This window comes from Paramormyrops kingsleyae, chromosome 13 (genome assembly GCF_048594095.1).
Source record: "Paramormyrops kingsleyae isolate MSU_618 chromosome 13, PKINGS_0.4, whole genome shotgun sequence".
Taxonomy (NCBI): domain Eukaryota; kingdom Metazoa; phylum Chordata; class Actinopteri; order Osteoglossiformes; family Mormyridae; genus Paramormyrops; species Paramormyrops kingsleyae.
The window spans coordinates 9,263,072-9,282,580 of NC_132809.1; the positions used below are offsets into that span (position 1 = coordinate 9,263,072).

At 48.0% G+C, this 19,509-nt stretch overlaps 1 protein-coding gene across 5 annotated transcripts in view; it reads right to left on the minus strand.

Moving 5' to 3' along the window:
* Positions 1–18,801, minus strand: part of LOC111848218 (CUGBP Elav-like family member 4) — an 89,962-nt gene extending 71,161 nt beyond the window's left edge. For all 5 annotated transcript variants that reach the window (XR_002839249.2, XM_023820053.2, XM_023820052.2 and 2 more), the window contains exons 1-2: positions 18,274–18,801; positions 11,831–11,913 (exon numbers count right to left, since the gene is read on the minus strand). Coding sequence is in view for 4 of the 5 variants with exons in the window: in XM_023820053.2 (XP_023675821.1) it covers positions 11,831–11,913; positions 18,274–18,523 (333 nt within the window). In the remaining variant the exon portion in view is untranslated. The remainder of the gene's footprint in view (positions 1–11,830; positions 11,914–18,273) is intronic.
* Between the last annotated feature and the right edge of the window lie 708 nt (positions 18,802–19,509).

Here is a 19,509-nt window from a genome sequence, read left to right on the forward strand (position 1 = left end):
TCCCGCGTCTCCTTCGACGCCGTCTCTGTTGCTAGCATGTCTACACCTACCCGTACACGGCCAAAGAGACACTCCTTTGGAGAAATGTGACTCCTCCGTCTGTCACGCATGGTGGCCGGTCTCTGACGGTGCAGCGCGCCTGCCCCCCTGCCACCTCAGCACGCGCCTCGCTGCCACTCACACGTGTCCAGGTGTCACCTCTTCCCCTCACGGAAGAGAGCGACTCCCTCTGTCCCCGACCCAATCAAAAGTGCGTGATCACGCCACGGGCGTCGATGCAGGGGGGGGGGATGGTGCGGAGGGCACCTGCCATAGCTTTACACCATCTGATTGCACATCTGTCAACACTGAAGCGATGAAATTGCTGCCCCGGCCTGATAGAGAAGGGGCGTGTGCGTGTGTGAGTGTGTGAGCATGCGCACATGTGTGTGCACGTGTTAATGTGCGTGCACACGCGTGTGTGTGCGTGCAGGCATGCGTGCATGTGTGTGTGCGTAGGGAATCATTCTCCTGACACATCACGTTCACATCATCTGTTTGCCTCATGATTCCATCGTGCTGTACGTCTCCCCCAGGCCCCATCATAGCTTTAAACCGTAATGTATTGTGTTTATATCCCCTTATCCTACGGCTGGCCCATATATCTGGATATTTACAGAAATAATTCAGATTTAGCACCTTACTCCCCGCTATAAAGTAGATATCCCTAAGGATCTCAGACTGGAAACCTCTTTTATTAATGCATGACCTGCTATTGCGGAAACCCCACCCCCACCCCCCCAATGCCCCCGCCCCCTGCACCGCAGACCCCTCGGGGCAGACCGTAAGGCCCGCAGACTGCCGTGCGACTTCCCAACTGGAAGCAGCCAGCGCTACAGTAATTACAGGCACTCATGCGGACCGGTGCTAATCAATTAAGCGACACTACCTACAGCCGTGGCAGGAGCACTGTGACGCATCGTTCCTGTTACCCACGGCAACCCATCGACCCCCGGCGACCCCCGAAAGACAGCCGATATCAAAGACGCCCTGTTCCTCGTGTTCCCAGGTTCAAGAGTTTGCTTCGACCAGAAGGTGCACTGGGTGTTATCTGTGCAGGGCGTAATGTCCTTTTGTCCCTGAGTAAAAAAAAAATAAAAAATAAAATAGAAAGGGCCCGGCTTGCAACATAAAGCATGACCAAGATAAAACAACTCTCCAGCGCGCACATAAAAAACCGCCCAGGGCGCACTCTGCTGGCTCGCAGCTAACGTGTCTGGTAGATTTTCAGTAAAAATAAAAAATAAAAACGGAGACAGAGACATTGCGAGCAGGCGGCAGGATTTCTGTTGAGGTGTCGGTGAGGGATGGAGCATGTTTTCCTAAACCAGCTGTCCCCGGCGCTGCCAGGATCACAGAGCCGCCTCCGACTACGGGCAGCAATTAGCGATTTTTCGTGTGCTGATCTGGCAGCCCGTGCTCCTGAAGGGGGAGGCCGAGGGACCGGGCCACCCGCCACACCCCACCCCAGACACCAGGCCTGATAGACGCGAGCTCTGCTGCTCCACAGGTGACTGATGGTATAACAGGCTGTGCAGTGACAGCGATCTGCAGGCCCGAACGCCGCGGCCGCTAGGACCTCGACTCTGGGGCTGCCCTCTTCAGCCGCCCGCTTGCTGTCAAAAGCGACGGCTTCTCTCACCAGCTGCAGCAAGACTTTTTCTTTCCCTCCCCCCACAAAGCCTTGAAGGAGGATGAAAAGTGATAATTTTCAGCTGTTCTTTTTAAGGAAAGGCAGAGCTGGCAAATATTGCATCGGAGGTGGGTGGCAGGTTGGGGGGGGGGTGCACTCTAACCGTTGATGCTTGATGCGCCGTCCTGATTCTCCGTGCCCTGGCCGGACACAGCTCAGAAGCTTTCCTTACCGATCGGGATCGGGGAGCTCGTTCAGGGGCGGAGCCTGTTTTCCTGGTACGGAGGCCAGTCTTATACTTGCTCACCCATTGTTTCATGCTTGCAGAGAAGGCTGTAATTACCAGGACAGGTCACTGTGACGTGGACCCCGGCAACAAACCCGAATGCCCAAGCTACTGCCTGACCATGTTTTTACTCATGGGAAACAAGCAGAGCCATGCTGGACCGTGTGACCGCAGGCAGCCTGGAGATACCTTGACCTGGGCCACGGTTACATATTTAATCAAAAAGCAAACGCTCGTTTTGCAAGCCACCCCGCTAAGCGGTCGAACCGGTGCATCGGCTGCGGCAGCACACTGTGACCCCTGACCTCTGACCCACTGCCCCCATCACGTCACCATCGGCACCTGTGAAGTTGGTGAGCCCGTGGCTGAGGGACACCTCTGGGCGGACGATGCCCCTCCGGTCGCTGTCATCTGTCAGAGGCGACAGCCCCACCTGCCCCCAGCCTCGGGCGTCGGACGCCGGATCGTGTCAGCATGTGTCGCAGGAACAGGCTCCGCCGTTGGGCATTCACACACAGTGCCGCGGTCACTCCCATCCATTCTCACGTAAAGTCCTGATCCTATGTAACCCCCCACCCCACCTGGACCAGACGCCTGATTAAATGCTCCCCTTAAACACGGGTTTGAAGACGCCCCTCCATCTTCGCTCTCTGTCACACCCCTTGTGGCAGATGGCCACTTGCTTACTGCGGTATTTACGGAGAGTCCGTGGACCCAGCGGCCGCGGTCCAGGGCAGGCAGCCTGCGAGATGCACTTAGGGGTAGAGCGTAACGGCCAGATAACGAGGCAACGGGGGGCACATGCTGGCAATGGGGGCATGGGGATGATTGCTATTTCAGATAAATACTGCATCTCATTAACCTGGGGGCGGGGGGGGGGTTCTTTACCATGACCCCCTCTGCCAGAGAGCTCAGACTGTAAGCTGTAAATTACTTGTGGCCTTCTTCCCCTTCTGTGTAAGGCCAGTGGTTTTACGCAGTGTCGCCATGGCGACTTGGAAGCTCGGCCCTGCATTGTTAGTACGGCGTCCAACAGAGAGTTAGAACTGGGGATATGTCGCATACCTTCAATAAATATCACTGCATGATGGAGGGAGGGGAACATGGACAGCCTCGATGTCCCGAGAACTGATGTCTGTTTTGTTCTTAAAGCTGGAATGACTGTCTACACTGTTTGGTCCTGATAAACTTAATTCTGTCCCCCATCCATGTTCCTGTGGCTATTATTGCTGTCCCAGCTGAAGCTAAGCCTCCCAGAAACGGTTCCCTTCCACGCAATGCAATCTTTTACTTAATCTCTCAGCGTAATGATGCTGTGACACTTCAATTCATTCATTAGGTGCATCGACTTTATGAGTATAATTGATAAGACTGCCTACATAAGCTACTATAATATGTATCATTTTAATTAAAAAGGCAATTTTTTTCATTAAATAAACTCAATAAAAAACCCAAGTCAAGACAAATACATGGGCTCCAGGCTAGGATTTAATACTTATCTATAAGTATTAAAAGTATCTAAAAGTGTGGCCTCCTTTCCTGAATTGTTACATCAAAGCATTTGTTCATTTAATTGTTTCTTCATTTATTGCTGCATTTTTCACTTATGTTGACTGTTTATTACCATATACTTACAAACGTACATTATGGAATAAAGCATACAGACATATCCTGACCTGCTGGCACCCCCTGTCTTTTCTTGTGTTCTCCTTTGTGCCACCGCTCATCCCCATGTGGCCCCGACCCCCCCATCTCGCTCCTCCTCGTCTGCTATTGCCCATCCGGACGTTTGCGACCTCGAGGTCTGTGGTGCTGAAAGTCATCCCCTCCCCAGTCGAAGGAAAAAGAGCAAATGGCAAATGTTTAACCCATACGGCAAACAGGGACCGGAACGGGGGGGCTGGACTTGCGGAGGCAGCGATAAAGAGATTTGCTATTTTATTTATTTTTTTTTTTTAAACTCAGCGGTCACTTTAAATTGGGGCCACTTTGGTCTCTGCTTTGCCGCCATGACACCTGGAGGCCGAAGTCAGACCAGCCGCATGCAAACGCACACCTGATTTACTCTGGCAGCCGGCACGGGAAGGCGCGTCAGCCGCAGAGCCAGCATGTCTGCTTCGTCTGCACGTTCATCCGAGCCGACCGGATATGCTCCCAACGGCCCAAGAAGTCGCCACCATGAAGATCAATTTGTTTAGTAAACATTCACGCCGTTGTCTGTTTTTCTGAGTGCGGCGGCCGGTTTGGACGGGATTGCGGCACACGGTTGTTTTCCCGGCGACCGCTTGTGCGCAGAGAGGCGCGGGCTGGTTTCGGATGCACGGGGAATGCACTTAAACTCCTTCTGCTCCAGAATAAGCCGCCCCACCTTGTCCCCCCGTGTGAGGGACTGTCCCGCATTTCTAGCCGGACCACGGCCATGGCTGCTATTCCAGATGACCTGTGACTTCCGGGTGATTCCGGCTGTGATGGGGGATAATTTGGGGAAAACCTGGCTGCCGTGAGAAGCAGATTGTTGGGAGAGAGTCACTGGCATCAGCTCCGGCTGTGCAACGAAGGAGGGGGGGTCCTCTCCGGGCCTGGTGCTGATAATGTCCTCTAGCCTCTGGTTATCCTATGTGCCTGTGGGGTCCGCCTGTGAGGGCCTGGCATGGAAGGGGGGGAGGGATCCGAGCCCTGACGACCTAATCTCCTCCTGCCCTTATCATCACCACCTCCACCAAGGCTCTGTAAATATACACCCCCCCCCCCACAACCCCCCCATTTCTCAGACAGAAAAGAGAGCAACCCTCAGGCTCGCCACGCATGAATAGGCCACGTGGTTGCCGTGGAAACCCTACAGAACAAGAGACTTGTTTGCTGGCGCCGCCCGGCAACGTGCATCGGGATGTGCACGTGCTCGCACCAGCCAGGAGGAGTGTTTACATCTGCACGCCCGCCGGTCCGCCCAGACGCACGAGAATATGGTGAGTGCCCGTACCTTGCTAAGAGCATGATGGGCGCACGCTGGCAGCGTACGCCGGCAGAAGTGCGGTGGCGCCGCACGACACGCACGTAGCGCACACTCATTGGCACGCCGTGCTTCATTTTGTCGTACTGCTACTTGCAGTAAAATTGATGGAGAGATCATGATGCGAACTGCTTCCCCTCTAATAAACAGCCAGCATGCACCGGCGTGCACGCATAAGCCCGGGAGCCATCCGCCGCATTTCCTTTTCCTTCCACCCGTTCCTCCCTCTCATCTGTGGCTTATCGCCAGCTGCAGCTCTGTCGACACGCCACCTTCCTCACCCACTTATCTCGCATGGCTGTCAGTCAGCGTCCGTCAGCTGCCGCCGCTACCCGCAGACACCTTCAGCCATCTGCCCGCTCCTCAGCCATTAACGTGGTGGGGGGCGTAGCCTGACACTTACGGCCCCCCTGCACACCATGTGAGACACCCTGAACCCCCCCCCCAGATGCCAGCGGACAGATTCAGTTGCAGGGTGAACTCCGTAAGACAATAAATGAGGTTCAGAATAGAACCTCAATAGAAGGTCTCAATAGAAGTTGAGAGACACAGACAGATTTAGCGATGGTGACGGTGGAATTTAGGCGTCCCCCTGTGTGTTTTTCCATTTGACATCATTTCCTCTGCAGCAGAATGACATCACTTCCTCTGCAGCCAGTGCTCTGTAATTACCCCTTGTTTCTACAGCAACCGGGGGCCATGATGCCATACTGACACAACAGGCTTGCACTCCTTGCTGTCTCGTGATTAGAATGGGCCCCTCCCTGCCCCCGCAGTGACTTTTCAGTTTTCCCCATACAATCTCAACACTGCAAAAAAAGGAGTACGATCGGCACACTAATTGTGAGGTTCAACCCAAACCCCAACCGGACTGCTGAGCCCTGGCAACAGTCTCATTAACTAGCTGCCCTCAGAGGCTGGGCCGACCAAGGAAAGGTGCCCCTCGCCGAGATCCGAAGCCCCCGCTCTGCCTCCCGAGACCTGGTGCCACCGCCGGTGTCTGGTGCCATCTAATTATAGATAATGGAATTTAAAGGCTCACTACTGAGGTGGGTTTAAGTCAGGCTAGGAGCAGGATCCCCCCCCCCCCCGGGGACAGAAAGCAGCCTTTGGAAAAGCTGGTCAGGGACATGAAGGCCAGGATGGGGGGGGGGGGGGGGGGGCAGTGCTTTCCACCGACGGCTCACCCTCTGTGTGGCGAACTGTGCTCAGCCAGCCTAGGATCTCAGAAACGCCAATTACCAGAACAAAAAGGCTTTTATTTACCGAGGGGGGGCTGGCGTGTGCCATAATAGCACAAGATGCCTGCTCCCTTCTGAAGGGATGGGGGGGGGGGGGGGAGCTGGCTCACAACAAAGAGCGAATGAGAGGAGGGAGAAGCGAAAGAGGATGTCATCAAAGAGGGGAAAGATGAAGGAGTGGCTGTTTTATAATAAACTGATGAAAGACAGAAAAGTGATGAAAGATGAAAGCCGTAATAAACAAGGCCCATTAAGGGGGGGTGGGGGATTAGCCCATTAAGGGGGGGTGGGGGATTAGCCGCGGAAGACTCACAGATAAATTATTTCAAAATTAAATTGGACAAATGAGACACGTTGCCTTGAGGTCTAAAAGAATAACATATGAGGTTTACATACGAGAAACAACAGCATAATTACTGCAGCTGCTAATTAATCTCGAAGGCACCAAACACAGGCTGTCATGAACATGTATGAACTTAGTGTGTGCGGGGGGGGGGCATGGCTAATTTTGCATGGATAAAAGGACAGGAATCTAAATAAACAGCAGCGACCGGGGGCCGCTAAGACAAACACATCCTACAAAAAAATAATAATCACAAGCTAATTCTTCAAGCAGTTTAAATGACTCGGCATGGATGTCGGCCCCCATAAAGCCGGCGGAGTGCTTCTCTCCACCTCACAGTGTCACTTTACGAGGTTTCCGAAGCTCTGAATCCTGTGTCGTCCCGATTGGCACCTTTAACAACACCGTTTACACGCCAGGCCCCAGACCATCCTTCTCCTCCAAGGACACCATCCCGCTCGCAGTCCGACCGTCTGCACTGGCCGCAGGGAAAATACGCATTTATATCTCGTTTGATCGGAGCTAAGGGGCACCGTGGGCCGCCACAGAGTATAGGCGTCCCTGCTGCTGCCTGTACGGACATCTTCCCATCACACCTCATCTACTGCAATCGGAGCCACGGCCTCCTGGCCGAAAACAGGCGCCAGGGGTGTCAAAACCCATGCCAGGTAGCGTCAGTCTTGTTGGTCCTTCGTATAGTAAGGCTTAGCGGTCTGGCGGCTCGGAGAGTAACTCTGGTTTCACACCTGCAAGGATGGAAGATAGAATCGTGCCCCCTGTATGGGGGTATGAAGTGTCCATGTTCTCCCCATTTTGTGTGGCCAAAAAACCTGCACCTCCAAGCTGCCCCTGTGTGAGTATGTGCGCTGTGATGGACGCGTGTTATTCACAGTGTCTCCTGTCTCGTGTTTCCTGAGACACCAGTCCTTGGGGAAGCCGCAGACGGTCCATGTTTTTGCTCCCTCCCAGCTCCTGGTAGGGAGCAAAAATGTGGACTGTCTGAGGGTTCCTGAGGACCGGATTGGGAAACACTGGTGTACTGGATAAGTGCTTAATGGAGATGGTTGGTTGGATGGATGGATGGATGCAAGGATGGATGGACACACTAAGATTACCATGCATATTTGACCCGAAAGCATCTCTTTCCTGTCCCAGTAATGAAATGTGCCGATGTTAATCCCCAAACCAGTATTAAGCAATGTCTCCTTTAATTACCACTAATTGACAGGTGCCTGCAGCCCTTTGCAGGCGGGTAAGGCTGCACAGTCTGTAATAGGGCTTTTCAGCCTCAGTCCTGAGGGACTCCTGCTTTGGCTATTTCCTGTTTCAATCAGGCTCTTTATTAATTATTCTTAACTAAGCTGTTTATTACATTCCTGCAATAAGTGGACATATATTCCGAATTCTTTGTGAGAGATGCATGTATGCACTGATAAAAATATCAAAGCAAAGATGTTTCTGTATTTTCTGACTTTTTCCCATGAAAAATTAATACATTTGTTAAACTTAATTATACTGAACTAATTAATTCTTTGATGAATTAATTCCTTCCTCACAGTTCCTAGATATAAAACAATATATAAATGCTTGATTGATTATATGTAATTAAGTTACTAGTAGTCTGGAGTATTTCCTGTGGGTACTGTTAGGACTGAGACAGCAGGACTGGGGGTGTCCTGGAAGTTTTTGGGCTGGTGGGGTCAAAACTGACACCGCCAAGAGTGAAAGTGTGATTTGGTTTATGTGTGTGAGGTGACATGGGGGCAAAAAAGTTGAAAACTTTATTTCAAAAGAAATTAGCTTTACAAGGTAAGTTCATGACATAAGTAATGCACCTGTGGTTATTCCATATCTCTGTGTGGGGTGCAGAGAGTTCTGAGCTTAAGCTTTGTGGGGTGGTTGAGTTTTGTAGCCAATGAGGTGGTGGAGTTTTGTAGCCAATGAGGTGGTGGAGTTTTGTAGCCAGTGGGGTGGTTGAGCTTTGTAGCCAATGAGGTGGTTGTGTTTTGTAGCCAGTGGAGTGGTTGAGCTTTGTAGCCAATGGGATGATTGGGTTTTGTGGCCACTTGGATGGTTGGGTTTTGTGGGCAATGGGGTGGTTGCATTTTTCCTTCCCAATATGTGTGATAGCTGATACTGTACCAGAAAAGGTAATGTTGCCCTCTGAGCTCCAAAGAGAAAACATGCCTGTTCCTCAAGGCCTCATCTCAAGCTACATAACAAGCTTTAAAATATTTTTTTTAAACAAATGCCTCAATGCATGCATAATCCTTCTAAGTAAAAGGACAGACTGTCCAGGCGATGCAGAACAACCGTGGAGAATCTGTGTGCAATAATGTCCCTACATCCGCACTCAATTACCAGCTCTGCCTCTTCTTGCCTTAAAGCCCTTGTTCGTTGCCCACTGTCTGTGACATAACAGTGGCCCTTCTGGCGCACGAACGAGCGCGTGTGTGTGTACGTGTGTTAGGAGGCAGATGGAAGCTTGCATTCTTTCCCAAGAACGGAAAGAGTTTGCACCTGTCTGCCTGTGATTAGCCAGGCGCCTTGACGAGCCGCACTCTCCTGTCGCTAACTTCCCAGCCGGAGTCGTCAGCATCGCCTTGCTGTTTGTCTCCTGCGAGCGCATGATGCAAATGGGCCGCCTGCACATCTCGGCTGATTATCGTTGTACGGCAGGAATCAGGCAGGACTCTTAGTTGCTGGGCCAGAGTGGAAACGATGAGTGTTGGTGGTGGGGGGTGCCGGGCCGCTCACCTCTGATGGGCGGGCAGACAAGCCTCCTCTCCGCCATGCCACCCGTACCCGCCCTGTGTTAACGATCCGCTCGTCACATTTACCAGTTCTGCTTCATTACAGGCAGAGGAGCGAGTAAATTGCAATGGGACAGAGGGGTGGGGGTCTGTCGTGGGGGACGGAGCCGATAATAAACGACCTCCGTTCCTAAAATTCTTATTAAAACTTATTCTTAATTCAGTATTTCTAAAACGGCTACTGTCGGGTTTTGTGGAATAAATGAATAATAAAGATTAATTCTACGTTGGGATCCCTCTCTGAGGCGTTTCAAGGAGCTGGCCGGGACTCTGAGGGTGTGAATGTCCCCCATCAGCTTCAGACGATGAAACTCCTGTATCATGCATCATTCCTCATTTTCTTTTTATTCGTCATTTTTTCCAGAGTCTTCCAAGAACACCCCCCCCCCCAAACAATTCAAAACAAATTATTATGCAGGAAACAGATAAAATTGCCAATATTCAGCCAGTGCTCTAATTATGAGAATGACACCATTTCTATTAATAATACCAATCATACAACAAGAACAATGGTGATCATTTCCTAGCCGTGGGCACGCATGCACTCACGCACACGTGCGCTTGCGCTTCAGTGGGCACAAGGACACATAGGACTCCGTCTTGCGGGCACCCCTATGCGTCTATGCGTAGGCGAGCCTGGGGCTGCCCCAAACGCTGCCAGTCACGACTCGAGCCCCGGGGTGCCACACACTGGCCCGTAGTCCATCCAATTGTGCAACCCCCCCCAAAGCAAGCGCATTCGGCACAGCAGCACCTTTTAAAGAGAAGCATTTTTTTCTTCCTCTATCTGGTGTCCATCTGTCACCTGGGGGTTTCTGTCCCACGCTGCTGCATAAACATTACTGTCTCCTTAATAGAGCGGTCAGGGGCTGCTGGAGTAGAATTCCCTCCGATGCCCGGACACCCCCCGGATCCGCCGCCAGAGCCACTTCCCCGCAGCTGTCCGCACGGGAGGACGAGGGGAGCGCATGTGCAGAGCAGCGGAAAAGGGCAGCGACAGAGAGAATAAGGCGATGCAGACAGGGAAAGAGAGATCTGGCTTCTGTCAACAGTCTAATTGGCTTTTGGGCCTGCACAAGGCCAATTAGCAGGCTTATTACATCTGTATCCAATGAACTAATTGGCCTGACTGGTGAATGAATGGTAGCTTCTAACAAAAGGGAGGGGGAGAAAAGCAGATAGAGGAAAGGCTTTATTCAAAGATGAGGACTACAGGCCACCACACTTGGAGGCCACAGGGCATCAGGAAGGAATTATGAGCATGGCAGATTCAGGAGGTCTAGGCTGGGAGGGTTCTGTACTGAAGGGTACCCATGCCAACCTCATGGTATGCCAGGGCACTTACATGAACAGAAAGAGAGCCTCTGAAAGGAGCTTCTTCAGAGAGTGTTATGCATTTTTTCCCTGGAACGAATTTAGCACTAATTAAAACACCTGACTGCGTTCGCTTCCACTACGCGCGTTAGCATTTTCGCACCAAGATGTCAGAAAAAAATTTACTGGGGGAAAAGAAAAAAAAAACGGACAAAATCGACCACTTGTGTACCGGGCAATAAATGAGCTTTTGGCGCAGAAGCAACGCAACCAGTAAACCCAGGAATTAAGTGAACAAATTGCTAAAAGCACTTCATCACCCCCGCCCCCCCCCAGAACACTGGCACTGAGGATGGCGACTTCACGCCGGGAGGTGTTACAGAGACGAGGCCCACAGAACGGTGCTATCTCTGCCCGCATGCCGAGAGCACGGCCGCACCAGGCCTGTCTTCAAAGGCACCTGGCGGACAGCGTGCAGCAGGGCACTCTGGGTAATTGCCTTAACTGACTGAAGTCACGCTGAGGTTCAAGGCCACATTACAGGGCAGTGGTATTCCGTTTTCAAAGGATCCACTAGAAACTGCCTGATTAAAAAAAAAAAAAAAAAAAAAAAAAAAGATTAAAGCCCCCCCTCACACAGACTGCAACGTCATTAACCCTGTGCACATAGGTCAGGACAGCGATATGACAATCTCACACGTCAGAAGCCGGGCCGAATGTCACCGGCGGAGCGCGTGGTGTCGGGGGCGCCGAAGAGTTTGGCTTGATGTTTTGGACAGATCGAAACAGCAAGAGCACCTGTAGGGGTTCGTTCCATGAGTCACGAAACCTTTTCGTGACCGATTAAAGGGAAAAAAAAATAGTGAGTGAAATGAAGGTTAGCACGCAAAGGCACGGGAGAGGAAAGCTGTCTCTTAGGAATGTACAACACGGTGAGATCAGTGCGTCGTGCTCAATAAATTACCCAGGAGATTCAGCGCGCTGCAAATAGCTGATTAACCAACAAACAGGGGGCCTTATTTATTTATTTTCCCCCCATAACTCTCTGCCTCCCTCCCTTCCTCTCCTAGGATTAGTGAGCTTCACCCAGGGGCACTGGAGTTTGGCTGCAGCCAGGACAGGAGAGCAGGGAGAGAAATTAGGACACTTACCCCCGGCAGGGTCTTCTGCTCGTGCAGGGCACTCTGGGCCTTCAGCGCAGACTCTCTGGCACAGTACGTGAGAAAGGCACATCCTAGAGAGGGAAGGCATGCAGTCAGGGCACAGACGGAGAGAGGATTTACTGCACGGTGGTGGCCGGGGTGCAGCCATGCTATATGGCAGATGGGCATGTGTACAAAAAAAAAATTAGCCCGGGTCTTATTTAAGAAAATCCTCTTTTTTGTCGGGGAAAGACACGCCATTCTGTGTTAGCGCCGAAAATCGTGATATGTGTTGGATAAAGATTCTTAAAGTCATGGGGGACGTATGCCACATAAAAGTGAAGTAGATATACATTTTTATTTAACATATACCTGTACATAAATGCAGATCCCGCGTTCTGTAGGTTAAGGTGAGAACGGGCGATGTATGTTCAGGAAATGCTTAAACTGCTGCTCATCAAACATCTTACCATACTGTGCAGGCAGAAAAAAAGCTATAAAAATGCAGCAAAGAAGCACCCAGTTATTTTCACATTTATTTCAGAGAACCAGAGATATGATTCCATCAGAGTTTGAAGCTGGGGGTTTGATTACTGATAAATGAGTAGGTGGCACTGGTCTACACAAAGTGTACAAGATACACTCAGGTACTGTGGTGAGAACCTCTGTGTTGTTCGGTGTTCCTCTCTAGGAGATACCTCTACCCCCATGTGTCACTGCACTGGATGGACAACCTCAGAGTCACTCAACAAACAGATTCCATCCACATGCAGGTTGCCGCACTTCATCACGAGGGGACACAACTGCTAGTTATTCCTTCTGTCCCTGATTGACACCCCTGACGTTGTTTTCATTGTCCTATAAACTCCTGGAAGCAACAAGATCGACTTTTGTGGCAAACTACTCTTGCTCAGACTCTTTAGCAATTCTCTGTCATGCCACCCCAATACAGTACACCAGTCCAGCACAGCCAGATATCATTCCTCCAGAGTGCCAGCACTTCCAAATTTTCTGCAAGAAGAAGGCAGCAGCACATCTCCCACATGATCCATGGAACGGTGCTACCCACCCAGAAGCTTAAGTCCACTTGCCTGTGTCTATCCATTGTCCAGCCCTGAAACATGAAGCTAATACATTGAGGAGGCCCACGGGTTATGAAGTACGCGACCACTAGCATCACCTTGTCAACGTCTTCTTTGTTGAGAAGAAGAATAGTGGACTTCACCTGTACTTTCTCAGCATCACTCAAGAGTCTCATGCATAAACCACTAAAACTCTTATATGGAATGATTTTGGCATATGCAGCATTTCAGAAACTCAAGAAGCTATTTACATCCATTCCTGCATTTAAAGAACCTGATCCACCATTTTTGGTGGTCATGGACACTTCACAGGTTGGTGTGGGGGGCCAGTGTACCTCAATGGCATGATATACCTGAAACTTACTTCTCAATGGCATGGCACTCCCGTAACCTATTTTCCTTCTAGAAGAAACAGAACACTGCTGGTCATCAAGGTCGCTCTCAGGGAATGGAGACATGGAGCAACTCTGAGCAAATACTCATTGGCCATCAGAATCTACAATGTATATCTGAGAATCTGAAGCAGAACAGACAGGACCTTTTCTCTACCCATTTAAATTTCACAGTTAGGCCTACTTATCCCGCAGGCATGGGAAATACCAAATAAGATGCCCTCCAGGCAGTCTTCTCTTGCCAGAGACTACATCCCTCCTGAGATGTGATTCCCATAAGATGGGAGATCATAGATACACTCCATACCGACCTGAGTCTCACCAGACACTCCTCCAAAAAAACCCTATGTCCCAGTCAGCATTCGTCCCTAACTATTGCAGTGGGTTCACACGTTACCCAGTGCAGGGTTCCCAGGTATAAGCCGTAACATCAAACTGCTTGCCCAGAAAATCAGGTGACCATCCCTTGCAAATAATATCAAAATTTGTACTCAAACTAAGATCCATTATAATTACCCATAGATACTTTAGAACCTTTACATGGCCCCATATTGCTACAGATCTTATCACTGTTCTCAAACATGTTCCACTTGATACCTCTCCAAGGGGTGCTTACTGCTATGAAATTTTCTCAATGCCTGTTTAATCAAGCGTCTAGCTTTTTGGGGATACGTGAAGACATCCTATTGGACTGGGGACTTCAATTTTCATCAAGTGTGGAGAGTGTTCTCTACGTGCCTGGCCATCAATGTCAGTTTATCTTTCGGCTATAATCTACAATCTACGGAGAGCTTGAACCAGAAAATCTGATCATACATAAGACCGATATTGTTCCTCCAGCCAGTAGGACTCATCTACACATCATTAAACTTAACCCCTTTCCAGTGAGTAACCCCTTCTCATCCTCCAGGTTCCCATGGGAGATGGGGTCAGCAAAATCCCAGCTGTCGACGAGTGGTTTGCAAGGAGTGGTCAAGTGTGGGAAAAGGTCCATGTGCAGATCAGCTGATTACCACTGCTACTCCACCATATTGTTCCTGCCAACCTAAACGGGTTTGTGTATCCACTTGTTTCACCTCCAAGAAGCTCAGGCCTAGCTATATCAACCCATTCAAAATCATTAAGTGCATACATTTTCTCACCTGTTATATCTTCCATATCAACCTATTAGAGCCTATTTAGGAAAAACCCACCATCCACCCTGGCTAAGGCTCCTCCCCCTCTAGACACTGGTGTCACACTCATATTTCATACCTGTTAGAAGTTGCTGGCTCTTTGCTAATTGAGGAGTTTCACAACATATGTGGCCTATGAACTCTGAACAGGTATATTTGAACCTTGTCTGCAGTTCCTTCTTTGTGACATATTCCATAACTACACCACAGTGGACATTCATTTTCCTGATTCGGTGTTGTGTATGACTTTCAGACTGCTGTAGTGTAAGGATTTTTGGTGCCATTTAACTTCATGCACCGATACAGTCTTACTGTAGATTACTAAAATACACATGCTGAGACACAATGAGCTGCTTCTCTATTACCTCCTTTAAAAACGGAAAAAATAGATAATCACATGATCTTGTCGCTAACTCAACCTCTGATGCCAACCACTGCTAAGATAAATGGATTTAAGGACAGACAAGAATCAGGAACAGAGCTGCTTTCTTTGGCTTCCTTTCTACGCTGCATTTAAACTTAGTGGTTTAGTTCAGTGCAAGATGGAAATAACATTAAGCACTCTGAGAGATGGGTGTGGTCTGGTGCCTTTCACTGCAAGCTCACGAACGGCTGATCTTTCAGTTTCCTGACATCTAGACCGTGCTACTGCCAGATTCGAGCTATGTAGCTCAAAAGTCCTTCAGAGTTACATTCAGGCCCAGGAAGTGGAATATACCAAATGAAAACTCATATAATAGCGATAAATAAGACACTGGCAGTCTTGGGAAAGGAGCTAAGTAACAAAGAACGGAAGCCGCTGCCCACTCTGTAAGGTCAATGTTAAATTTAATTAGACTTGCAGGCATCTGAAATTAAATATTAAAAATTCCATTCACTAGAATCCTTGATAACAGTGCTGAGTCTACATATAGTTTTTTTTTTTTAATACTTAGAGTCTTATGGTTAAACAGCCTGGTGTGTCACACATGTAGGGCAGGGGTTCAAATCCCACCTCTGCTCTGTGCCTGTGCAATTCGTTTCCTCTGGGTTCACTGGTTTCCTCTCCCAGTGCAAAAAACATGAAGTTAGGCTAATTCGTTTCTCTAAATCGCCCATAGTGTATGATTGTGTGACTGATATCCCATCCATGGTGTCCCCCAGCCTTGTGCTCTGTGCTGCCTGGGTCAGGCTCCAGGCTCATCTGTAACCCTGCTAATTAGCTGAAAAATAAATGGAGGTACTGTTATAACAAACAGAAATGCTGTATAGTATGAATTTCTAAAAGTGCCTTCATTAAGGTGTGCATGTCTCTATGTTTAAGAGCTGTGTAGAGCCCACAATGAACATAGAAAATAAAATAGAATTTCACTTTCACTCAATATCCATATATACATTTCAAATTACTACTCAAAGTGACTCTTCCTAAAGGTGTGCCATGCCACCTCCTAAATGGGTGAGCCATGCCATTTTTTAAGATTTTCAGAAATTATTGCATATGATGCTACTGTTCGTAGCAGTAAATCCAGAAATCGTACGGAAGTCACAGAATAAGATATCCACCTGGAAGGAAACTTCCTCGGTGACAGTCTGGGATTGTTGATCGCATTTAAATCAGAATGGCAAGGACGTTAAGAACGATGTTTTATCTTTGTGACATAAGGCAGGTATGCTGCGAATCGGCGCGGTCCCGATAAAGCGAAGGCAAACCCCCAAGGCGCGGCTCAAGGGAGAGCCTCTCCGAGCAGCTCTGCAGCGACAGCTTGCCGGTATGTCACGATTACCCACAGCTATTAAATGTAAACCATCCACTTAAACTCTCTGCCATGCGACAGTCCCCCAGGGTTGCCCCCACGGGCTGAATATCTGTGATTAGTGGTAGGCTGCTCCTCGGAGAGGAGGATTTTGCGTGCTATAATTGATAAATAGGAAAGCTTATCATGTCATGTACGCTTTCTTTATATCTTCTTTTCTTTTACTAGCTTATTGATTACAAGGACATTTTAAAGGGTGACAAAAGAGAATGTTTGAATTCTCTTAAAGTCCAATAACTTATCTTTCTTGACATGTAGATCAAGGAATAAAATATGTTAAGCTACCTTTTTTATGCATTAAGAATGGTTACCTTTAAATAACTTACCACATTAAATCTGATGATGCTGGTGTGCCATTTAGATATATTCATTTGAAGTACGTTCTAGTGGGCCTGGCTAATAGCTTTATTTAAAAAAATGCATATGTATATTCATCAGAGTTGAATCCATTTTGCAATTACTGCTTTTCTAGCTTTTTATATAGGCCTATATTTGAAAGAAACACGGTGTACAGTTTCGCTGCTGAGTAACAGGTGGACTGACCACTTTCCGCACGTTTTTTTGAAACAACCGTGAAGTCATTAGCATGAAAATAAAAAGACCATTTTAAAAGGTACATCCATTAACTAATGGTGACTAATCCATACAATATGGCCGACAATTAAGTTATAAGGAATAAACTGTTCCTTATTTTTCATTGCGGGCTCGTGAATTATCGATTAGTGACAGGGGAGGAAAAATATGCGGCAATAAAAGCAACTACCAGGGAAGATTTAATACCACCGTAAAAGTATATAATTGCGGAAATGGTCGTATTAGTCTGATAATAATCTTTATGGAAATATGCCCCCCAATGAAATGCAGTCAATGCTTTTAAAACACGTGTAGTATTATAGCATGTGGTCCTAAAATGTTTATTCTTCTCAATAAATTAATTTTGCAACACTAATACAGCCTTAACAATGTGAAATCTCGCACTCATCACACAATCTCATGAAATCAGAGTGCTGCTCCCGACATGTTTAACACTAAAAATATTCGGACATGATATATTGATATCGCGGTCACCTGAATTTTTGACCTCTGTTACAGTATATAAATAATCTATCTCTAGGGAGTATACCGCGAGTTGTTTACAACAACAACAGTGGAATACGACTGAAAACAAAGTAAACATGTCTTAACTGAATAATATGCAACCGTACTAAAAAAAAAACGATCTATATTGTAACTGCTAAATGTCACCATGGTCAGAAACGTCTAGTATTAGAGAGAGAACATTTATTTGGTATTTTCACTTTTTAGTAAAGATGCTCTTGCGTGCGGAGATAATGCGTTGCATGTTGATTGTATTTACACAAGAAAGCCGGCTCCCAGGTAATCAGTGTCATTTAAACGACATGTACCATTATTATGTTCCATATTAGGCCTATAACGGGGTTTCCTTTTGTCTGCTGATTAGCATTAAATGTGCACAGTCCTGACTAGCTCTCTTTAGAGATATACCTACGAGTTGCATGTGCCACTATCAATGCTCACTGATTAACGTGCAAATACATGAGACCAACTTCTTCTAAATTTAATCAACCTGAAAGGTGCATTTTATTTCTTCGCAAAATGCAGCTGCAAATCGGCAAACATAATTAGGCTAGAGGGCTACTTTCGCTAGTTGCAGAGAGGCCAGTCTTCAGTTGGGACGCTGAGCTGGACAGGTCGCGCAAGCACGCTGAGTTTTTTGAGGGATCTGGTTCACGTGGTACGCGGAAAACGCAGCCTTACGCCGCCCCCTTTCACTTACGTGCTTCTGCTTTTTTTGCTCCTGACCAAAATTTAATTTCATTCCGAATAAATGGCGCTGCCTCGCAGCCACATTTTGTCCCAACCCCCACAGTAAACACGGAAGAATACGACTCTTCCTACGATTTTCTACTAAAGTTGCCAGCAAATGTGGGGCAATCTGTGTGCAAGTCGGGCAAAAAAAAAAACAATAACGCAATAAGGGCAACCAACCTTTATGCATTCCTGTAAACCTGTCTTTCAGTACGGTTAGTTCGTATATCTTCCCGAATTCCTCAAACAAGGGTTTCAGGTCTTTCTCTTCCAGATTTCTTGGTATCTGCCCTATAAACAACTTGATGGCGTCATGGTCTTTCATGGGAATAGTGTTCTGCCCGATGGTGAGCCCGTTCATCCTGCCGGCGCTGTTCATGGTGCTGAATCCATTCTCTTGCTGCACTCCGTTCGCAGTGACTGTAGCCATCTTTCTTCAATGGACCAGCTGCTCTCTCTCCCCCTCTCTCTCTCTCCCTCTCTCCCCTCTGCCTGTCTTCCTGTATCTCAAGCTTCAAGCGGACTCCCTGGTCTCTCTCTCTCTCTTATATGGCAGCGAGGCCGCTCTCTCACTCTCGCTCGCTCCCTTTCTCTCCTTTCTCTTTCCCCCCTCTTCCCTAATGCTTTGATTTCACTATGCCGACCTGCTTATATCTTTTCATTTCTCCTGTCGTTTTCAATGTTTCCTGTTCTCCTGTCAGCGGCCACTCTGCCTCGTGACGTCAACTCACGGGCTTCTAACCAGAACCACAACCCAATTTGCATAATCTGCTTGATTTGACCAATCAGGGCCCACTAGGACGGGAGGTCCGAAGGGTGGGTCGCCGATCCAAACGTTTGCGTAAAGGGCCAGCATGGTACTGTTACGATGCTGAAGGAAGCGGACATACGGCGCGTCTTCGCTTATTACACGGCTTGCATAAAAGAAAAATGAAGACTCGCGCTTCGTATATAAAATGCCGCTGTTTCTGTCTTATAACACCAGCCTGTTATTGTAAACCACGAAATAACGTGAAGCTTTTTTTTTTGTGAAGATAATTTCAAGTCACGGTAATGATGCAAAGCAGCTGTACGTACTTGTTGCTGACCGTGGTGCTGACTGGAAATATCCGGATGCATTTACAGTTGGAGGTTAACGACTTTGCATCTACGTAAGGAAAACAGGCAAACCAAGAAAGCTAACTTATTCTGGTGGGACATGTAAAATATTAAACTGATTTATTATTTAATCAGATAGATTGAAATATCAATTTGAAATTATCTTACTGTTTATTATTATTATTATTATTATCATTATTATTATTATTACTATTATTATTATTATTATTATAGCTTCCATTTAAAAATTCCCATTATCTATATCCATCTCTCTGTCCACCTATCTATAACTGCTATTCCAATGCAGGGGTTATTTTC